Raw genomic sequence first — 9,897 nt, forward strand, 5'->3', positions numbered from 1 at the left:
GGAGGGGCCAGTAGCACAGAGGAGGGACCCTAGAACACGAGGACCTGGGCTCTTCTGTGCAAAACCACTGCAACAGAACAGGTAAGTATAACATGTTTTTTTTTATATAGAAAAAAAAAAGAGACTTTACAATGACTTTATTTCCGCATTAAGGCTTCTAAACCCCATACATTGTATATGTTAGAGCCTACCAGCTTCAATGAGGTGGACTCATTTGTTTTCTTTCTTTTCTTTTCACTTTGTGGTCTTGCCAGTAGCACACTTCCTGTGCTAAAGTGACAATGCTCACTCACTGTATGTATGGTGGAGTAGAGTTGTCCCCCTAGGACAGGAAGTGTGTTAGGAATGGACTAAAGAACACCTTGTCCTTTCCTCATTTCCTCAAAATGTTCTGAAGTCCACAGACACGTGAGCAGGGATGCTAACATTGTTTGAGATAAGGCTGCAGAGTGATTTTTGCAGCCTTATACCGAACAATAATATAATATAATAAAATATAGCAAAAATGTTTTATATCGCAGCCTACCAGTACTTCAATGAAGTGGCTTGATTCATTTTCTTTCCTTAAGCTGTTCACCTTGTGATTGTATATTTAACACACTAAGAGGAGCACATAAAAGAAGTTCATTGTTGGGGTTCATTTATACTTTATCCATAACTCATAGTATGTGATTTATGAGTGTAGCGCTACACCAGGAGGAGCCGCTGATTAGATTTGGGATCGGCGTATTTAAGTTACCTCTATACTGTGTCTAGGGATGATGGTAGTGTTGAGAGCAATAACAGAATGTCCAGGACCGTTGGTTGACGTTTTCAAATGCTTTATTTTCCCGGTCAAACATGACCAACATGTAAACTTGAAGTTGACAGGAAAGGTTGGTGAAGGAAGAGCAAGTTCCTGGAATCAGGCTGTGGATAGTAAAGGCAGTCCTGCCCTCTGTAGTTGTATTCATCTACGTCGCCACTCCAGCCGGAATGGGTAAAAGTGCCCCTGGACAGACCCCTCTTACAGGCCTGGCAGCCAGAGCGCCACTTAGAGCTTCTGGGAGGAACAAGTCTCTGCCACCGACTTGGCTCTGATTAAATTAAGATGGTAGATGGAGACCTCTGCCACAGGCCTAGTACTGAAAGTTGTGAACGATAGAGCGAATCCTCCCAGTATGTCTTTTGGGGTTACCGACTGACAGTTTTAATGTAACCTGTCAGTGTCCGGTCACCCAGATGCCTGATGGTTCGTTCAAGCCCCGTTGGATCACCTGCCTCTGTGTTCTCCTCAGACCGATCCCCCACCGAACAGCACCCAGCTTGGGATCTTCTCAATAGAAGTGGGGACCCAGTAAGTCACTGGGGTCTCCTGGTAGCATCAGTTGCTCCGGGCTATGAGAGCCCAGAGTCAGGAACTCCGCGTAGCACACGACCCCGGCCAGGTAGGCCATAGTGGTGGGGACTGTGATGTGCGCACACCTTAAAGGTGGGTGCCGCACCTGGAACCAGGAACCGGCGAAGAACCCCGAACAACGGCCTCCGCCACAGAAATACCCCTCCGCAGCATGCCCCGCGAGGGAAAAACTCCTCCGATTGGCTGCTGGGAAGAAGCGGCTCCGCCTGGACCCCTCTGGCGCCACCTGCCACCCAGAGATGAGACCGCATCTCTGGGGCACAGACTGACCCACAGGAAAGTCCAGATTTGGCGATAGCCAAATTTAACAAATCAAAGAATGAGAGCAACATAACTCTCTCATTCCCCTACTAAATGTAATACATGAGGTTAATTTTAAGCCCTGTATAGGCCTGCTGCATGGCCATGGTTACTGTCTGGTGGGATGTTCTGTAGCCGCATAACTGTATATCTCCAGTGTGAGATCTAATGCCGTGTACACACGATCAGTCCATCCGATGAGAAGGGACAGATGGACCGTTTTCATTGGTTAACCTATGAAGCTGACTGATGGTCCGTCGCACCTACAAAAAAACGAAGTTCAATGCTTCCAAACGTGCGTCGACTTGATTCTGAGCATGCGTGGATTTTTAACCGATGGTCGTGCCTACTAACGATCGTTTTTTTCCTATCGGTTAGGAATCCATCGGTTAAATTTAAAACAAGTTGGCTTTTTTTTTAACGATGGTTAAATAAGCGATGGCGCCCACACACGATCGGTTTTACCGATGGAAACGGTCCATCAGACCATTCTCATCAGTTTAACCGATCGTGTGTACGCGGCATAAGGCACTGCTGCCTCTAACTGCTAGTCTCACCAAATATGCTGGTGAGGAAGCTGTACCTATGGACTAGTACTGCATGTATCTCCCTGCTTCTGCTTTATTTATTCCATGGATCTGGAGCAAGGGTTACTGAAGGTAGTGCAGAGCTGCTGCTAAAAGCATCCAATAACAATGGTGCCTCAGGTGTAGGGCATTTCTGGTCATTTTAAAAACTCAAGACCCTAAATGAAATGATTCTGCTGAATATGATGTATACTTATACTGTATATTAATTACAGGGAGGATACCATGGTGGCAGATCGCTGGTGTGTTCCTCATAACAATGTTATTAACAATGACTACAGTCCTTGGACTTTGCTACTTCGGTTTCACAGCATACACGAGATGGAGATCGTTCCCGTCATATTCCATCCCTGAACATATGAAAGAGGTCAGTATTTCACTGCAGAAGAGGCTCAAGTTGTGTGTTCATTTTTTGTACAGTTGTATGCAAGTTCCCCACCACCTTCCAAATAACCAGTGAAATCAGAGATCTATCTTTTCTATCTAAACTAACTAATCTATCTCAAATTCTCATATAAGCACTGTGCTAAAAATTTAAAAAACTAAATATTATCAAACATGCTGCTACTCTAAAATAAAATATTAGACAAAAAAGGTGAAAAATATATAAAACATTGAATGAAATTATTTAACCACTAGAGGCCCGCGCTATAGTCGAATGACGGCTACAGCTCGAACCCCAATTGCTAGGAGGACGTCAATGGACGTCCTCCCCTTTGCACGCGCGCCCCCTGCAGGGAGCGCGCTGTGATCACTGAGTCACTGAGACTCGGGTGATCACAAATCCAAGTAAGGGGCTGGTCCTGGCCCCTTACCACATGATCAGCTGTCAGCCAATGACAGCTGATCATGTGATGTAAACAAAAGTTCGGTAATCGTTTTTTTTTTCTCCTCGCACTGACAGCGTGAGGAGAAAAAAAAAACGAACATCTGCTCCTGCATAGGGGACATCAGTCCCCAGTGGAAGAGGCACATCAGCCTCATTAGTGCACACCAGTACCGCCTGCCAGTGCCCACAGTGCCCACCAGTGCCACCTGTCAGTGCCCATCACTGCCACCTATTAATGCCCACCAGTGGTGCCAGTCAGTGCCTCATCAGTGCCACCTAGCAATGCTGTATATCAGTCTCACCTATTAGTGCCAATTCTCAGTGCCCATCAATGCCCTTCAGTGCCACCTATCAGTGCCACCTCTCAGTGCCCACCAATGCCGCCTATCAGTGCCCACCAGTGCTGCCTTATCGGTGCCCATCAGTGCAGCCCATCCGTGCAGTCTATCGGTGCCCATCAGTGCAGACTCATCAGCGTACATCAATGAAGGAGAAAAATTACCCGTTTGCAAAATTTTATAACAAAATATAAAACAGATTTGTATTTTTTTTTATTCTGTCTTTTTAATATTTTTTTAACAAAAAATAAAACCCGCAGAGCTGATCAAATACCACCAAAAGAAAGCTCTATTTGTGGGGGAAAAAATGATAAAAATTTCATTTGGGTACAGTGTTGTATGAATACGCAATTGTCATTCAAAGAGTGAGAGCGCTGAAAGCTGAAAATTGGTCTGGGAAGGAGGGGGGTTTAAGTGCCCAGTAAGCAAGTGGTTAAAATAGTGTCCATATTCAAAATGTCCATCACAAATATAAATGCTTTTATATCAATGTTCTCTGCCTATCTATCACAGCACTCCTTCAGTGTTGCCTACAACTCTGTCTCCTCCTCTCCATTGCCCCTTTCTGTGGGGGTCCCCCAAGGCTCTGTTCTTGGACCCCTTCTATTCTCTATCTACACTTGTCACTTGATAACCGCCCCGGCTTCCAATACCACTTATACGCAGATGACACCCAAATCTATCTGTCTACTCCTCACCTAACTCCTTCAGTCTCCTCACACATCACTAACTTTCTGAGGCCTTGTACAGACAAGAGGATATCCGATGGAAACGGTCCGCCGGACCGTTTCCAGCGGTCATTCATCCTCCGGATTTTGATCTGATGGCTTGTACACACCATCAGATCAAAATCCCCGCGGAAAACATCCGCGGTGATGTGGCCGCGCCGTCGCCGCGACGATGACGCGGCGACGTGCGCGACCTTGGAAGGTAAATACTTCCATGCATGCGTCGAATCACTTCGATGCATGCGAGGGATGGGGATCGGTTCGTCTGTACAGACGACCGGATAAGTCCGAGGGACTGGATTCCAGCGGATAGATTTCTTAGCATGCTAAGAAATTTTTATCCGCTGGAAATCCGTCGGCTGGATTTTTATCCGCTGGAAAATGTCCGCTCGGGCCTACACACGACCGGATCTGTCTGCTGGAACTGATCCGCGGATCAATCCCAGCGGATAGATCCGGTCGTGTGTACAAGGCCTAACTGACATCTCAGCAAGGATGTCGCACCACTTCCTTAAAGGAGTTGTAAAGGTCAAAAAATCTTTTGCCTAAAATGAATGTCTGCAAGGTAGACAGACAGAATAGTGTAATGATTCTGTTAAAAACGAGTAAATACCTATTGAATTCCTTCATCTATATCACCTCCGGCATTCTAGTTTCTGTTCTCTCATTCACTTCCTGGTTTGCATCGCTCGTTCATGTAAGAACTACATTTCCCAGTATGCATTGCGGCACGCCCAGTAATTCACACCTCCTTGAAGTCTCTAACACGTAGAGAGCGTCCTGCCGCACAGATGTAGTTCCCAGGAGGGGGTGAGCACGTCACTGACCACCGCAGTAAACCCTCCCTTCACGGTGGTGAGTAACAATCCGACAAGCAGGAAGTGAACAGAACAGAGAAGAAATAGAGCAACTTCTGAGCAAAAACGAACAATGAGGAAGTGAAAAGAGGAATGTCTGCAGCTAAAGGATGCTTATTATGAAAAATATTTTTTTCCTTTACAACCCCTTTAAATGAAATCTCTCTAAAACTGAGCTATCAAAGTGGTTGTAAACCCTTTATAACCACTTTTACCTACAGGTAAGTCTAGATTACGGCTTGCCTGTGGGTGCTTGAAATATCTCTTAAACCTCCACCGTTTAGGAGACAATTACAAAAATTACGGGTGCCGATGTCTACGGTGCATGCGCCATAGACAACGGCGCAGGCACACTTTAGCAACAGCGATCGTGCTGTTCCTAAAGGAGGCCATGCCATGACGGCTCCAGCGCATGAGTGACGTGCGCTGTGATTGGCCAGAGCCGCGATACCGGGAAGTAACGCCCCGGGAGAGATGTCGGCCACCGGAGAGGTGTACAAGGACGGCTGCGGGGGCTTCGATCGGAGGTGAGTATTACATAATGAGCTAGTATGCTATGCATACTAGCTCATTATGCCTTTGTCTTGCAGGTGGTGTTTTTTTTTTTTTTTTTCGAAAAGTGGGTTTACTTCCTCTTTAATATTCCCCCGCCTGTGCCCCCCTCAAAGACGTTTCTATAAAAATCAACAATGCATAAATCCCTCTGTAAAACACTGCTCGGGTTGGTAGATGACCTGGCCCCTACTACGGCTATACGAACCTTACTGTTTTTTTTTTTTTTTTTCATGTTAGGCAATGCATAGTTTTATCTTGGAAGAGCACTACACCCCCGTCCGTAGAGTCCTGGAAGGCCTCCGTGAATAAGACCCTGCCCTTTTACAAAGCCACATAATTGAGTAGGGGGGCGCTTCTTAAATTTGGTAAGATTTGGGGGGGGTGGGTGGCCTCACCTTCGTGTTTTTTCAAACACCTTACACTGTCTGGCCCCTAGCCCCCCGTTTTACTTATCTGAGCTTAAAATTTCAGGGGGCGCAATCCCGCGTCTCTCTCTCCACTGCTTCTCGGCTCTTCATTGGATAGATTGATAGCAGCGCAGCCATTGGCTCCCGCTGCTGTCAATCAAATCCAATGACGCGGACACCGGGGGGTGGGGCGAAGTCATACACATACATGGAACCCGACTGTATGACACGGGAGCATGCCCGCAAGGTAACCCCTCAGGAGAGAGCTTCCCAGAGGGGGTTATCTATTGCGTAGAGGAGCCGTGAGAGCCGCCAGGGGACCTCAGAACAGGAGGAACGGGGCCACTCTGTGCAAATGTGCAAAACGAACTGTACAGTGGAGGTAAGTATGACATGTTTGTTATTTAAAAAAAAAAAAAAAGTGAACCTTTAGTGTGACTTTAATTTCATTGTATTATAACTGTATTGTCTCCCTTTTATATTGTAAGGCACTGTGGAAACTGTTGGCCCTGTGGTGCAAATATCCAAAAGAGAACTTAAAGTGGAGTTCCACCCATAAATATAACATTACATCAGTAGTTTTAAAAAAAATGTCATTAGTCCTTTACGAATTTTTTTTTTTTTTTTTTAGATGCCTTCAAAGTGTTGTTGCTAGGCAGAATAGTTAATCTTCCCACTTCCTGCACCTAGGTGCTTAATGCTTCCTAACCTACACCGCACAGACTCCTGGGAATGTAGTGGGTGTAACTTTCCAGGAGTCTGTGCACTTCCCAGTCTCAAAGAATCATGTGACTTGGACAGCACAGGTGCTGAAACCTGATCTGACACTGCTTGTGCAGCACTGAGCATGTACGAGATTTGCAAGGCTGAAATCCAGGAAGTCATACAGTCTGGCTTCATGATGCCCATACTTAAGATGGCCCCAGTCAATTTCTATTTTATAAAGTGTCTAAATGCTGTAACAACCTAACAAAACGGACCTTAGTTTACAGACTAACTTTACTAGAATACATTAAGCTTGTGTATTACAGGGGTATTTATATTTAAAAAGTGAAATTGTGGCCGGAACTCCGCTTTAAAAAACACCATAAATCCTTCACCAAAGTGAACAAGTGCCAATTCCACACCCTTTTCGAATGAGGCTCGCCAGATTGTGTACATTTTAATCGCATGTGCAATTAATGCAGATGACAATCCCAATCTCCGTTCAGATCTCTTCAGACTAAAAATAGATGACAGCTCTCTCCACATGTAGAGATAAAATCAACACGGAGCCTCCAATAGCGTAAAACCTCTAGTCTAAGGTACCAGTTTTAATGAAAAAAGTATTGCTCTTACATCACAATTTAAAAAAAAATCTTTGACATAATTTAAGTTACATGCCGGTTGCCTACGCTCTGCGTCTCCAACCTCTCCTCGCTCGCACTCACAGATCGCACTTCCAGCGCCAAGATCCAGTTGCAGTTTAGTCATCCCTAACGCGTTTCGTCATTTCAGACTTCATTACAGGGGATGCCCTTTAAATTGAATTTCATTCAGTGTTTTATATATTTTTCACTATGCTACTGTGAATGTGTAGATTGACACTACATTTGTTTTCACCTTTCTTGTCTAACTAATCTATCTAATCTATCATGCAATGGTGTGACAGGTCCTTTCCAGTGTGTATGTGATCAGTTTTTCAGGATAAAATTTGATGTTTTTTTTTTTTTCTTTCAGTTTTTAAGCAATCCATTTAATAACACCCCAACGCTGCCGTCACAGTCTTCAGAAGAATATGGAGAGTCCTGTGAACCGCTGACATTTCTATCAGAGGAGAATGAAGAGACAAAGGAAGAGACCAATGAAACTGCCTAAAGAAAAACTCTGCATAGAACACTATTTATTTTTTGATAAGTTCCTGGAAATTGTTCAAGGAAGTTGTTCATTTTCTGGCTGTCCATCTCCTAAATGTACTACTTAGTAAGCCATTGCCTGGAATAAGTACTCTATCGATGTCTAAACAGGTTAACAAAGGCACAAACGTGGGATATTTGATGGGATTTTAAAGGTGCAAATTGAATAAATATTATTTATTGAAAATTTAAAACGACAGTCAAAATATGAAAATCTGATCATACAGTACAGTTGAAAGGTGCAAACTGAATAGTTCTCTACATGTTTCACCACGACTGAGGAAGCTACTACTTGTGGTGAAACATGTAGAGTACTATTCAGTTTGCACTGTACTGTGTGGTCAGATTTTCATATTTTGTCATTTAAAATTTTCAATAATATTTATTCAATATAATAGTCAAAATATGAAAATCTGATCATACAGTACAGTTGAAAGGTGCAAACTGAATAGTTCTCTACATGTTTCGCCACGAGTAGTAGCTTCCTCAGTCGTGGCGAAACTTGTAGAGAACTATTCCGTTTGCACCTTTCAAATTTTCAATAAATAATATTTATTAAATATAACTTTGGTGTAAAATACCAAATATAATACCATAAAATATCCCCACTTTTGTATAAATGTTCCCTATAGGGATGTGGTGCTGGTCTAATATTTAGATGATAAGCAATAACTTCTCTCCTTAGGTTAACAATGGTGCACAAATATAACTCTCAGTCCAAGATTGAGTTTGGTTCCCCGGGTGCAGTAACTGTCGAGTGTTTGCATGCTCAGTAAAGCTTGTTTCATATCTTTGCAATGTACGTTGATGCACATTCTTGCACGCGCTACTGCGCATTGCTTAAGGGCAACTCATTAAATTTTAATGGGCTGCCCAACATACGTTTTTTTGTAAAATGCAGCAGACCACAACGCATGGTAATAGATTACTATGCATTGGGGGGCACTGCAACACATGTGTGTTTGGGTGCTATTGGGAATGAATGGCACTGCAACACACCTATAATAAAACACGTGCTCCCGCAGCTCACGACGTGATTTAAAAAAATAAAATAAAATCAGAGCTATGAATGAAAACGGGGGGTCAGGTAAAGCGTAGTCACATGGTTTACTCACTACAATTTAAAAAATATTTCACACTATATGCAGCGACTGGCCTTTGATTAAGTCCACACAGAAAACGGTTGTTAGTTGTTGTTCACATTGCTATGCTGCCTCTGGGTGGGTTGCGGTGCGTTGCACTGAAGCTCACCAGAATTCGGTGTCTATTTTCGCACCGCAGGTCCGATGCGACTCATAGGCATGAATGAAATGTCACGATGACATTTCAATAAAGTAAAAAAAAAGAAAGAAAAGTTAACGTATCGTGTTAGCGTGCTGTTAATGCGAACACGCCCTATAGAAAGCTTGTCGGTTTATTACTATGAATAATAAGAGACACTCAGCTTATCAATAGGCATTTTTTTTTGCAGTCTGGAGAGAACAAATTAGGAAAATACCGTAATTAGAAAAATAAAATAAATCAAAGTGGAACTATACTCACCTTCTCTCCAGCTCTGTGGTGTCCTGGAGCTTCCTGCTGGCCGCTGACATGGTACCGACCTCCGGGCGTTTTCATTGGCCGGGTCGGACCAAAATTTCGGTAATTTGCAGCTCAATGTAGAGACATAGGGGGTTTTTTTACTAAAGGCAAATCCACTTTGCACTGCAAGTGCACTTGGAAGTGCAATCACTGTAGATCCAAGGGGGACATGCAAGGAAAACCAAAAAAAAACAGCATTTTAGCTTGCACATGATTGGATGATAATATCAGCAGAGCTTCCCCTTATTTAAATTCTTGTGCAATTCAGTGCACTTGTAGTGCAAAGTGGATTTGACTTTAGTAAATAGTATGGCCTTCAGGTCCTTGCAGAGCATGTTAGCCCATTCACGTATGTGCAGGTGATTTTCTTCATGTGTTTTTGGACTGCACTGTCAGCAGTTTTGCGCATGCACGGGAAACC

The 9,897-nt window shown here is 43.8% G+C and overlaps 1 protein-coding gene across 1 annotated transcript in view; it reads left to right on the forward strand.

Annotated features, from left to right (window-relative positions):
* LOC120927903 (interleukin-10 receptor subunit beta-like) overlaps positions 1-9,381 on the forward strand; it is a 66,887-nt gene extending 57,506 nt beyond the window's left edge. Inside the window, exons 8-9 of the mRNA XM_040338896.1 lie at positions 2,502-2,653; positions 7,720-9,381. Coding sequence (XP_040194830.1) covers positions 2,502-2,653; positions 7,720-7,857 — 290 coding nt within the window. The 3' untranslated portion in view covers positions 7,858-9,381. The remainder of the gene's footprint in view (positions 1-2,501; positions 2,654-7,719) is intronic.
* Positions 9,382-9,897: the final 516 nt, after the last annotated feature.

This window comes from Rana temporaria, chromosome 2, assembly GCF_905171775.1.
Source record: "Rana temporaria chromosome 2, aRanTem1.1, whole genome shotgun sequence".
NCBI classification, from domain to species: Eukaryota; Metazoa; Chordata; class Amphibia; order Anura; family Ranidae; genus Rana; species Rana temporaria.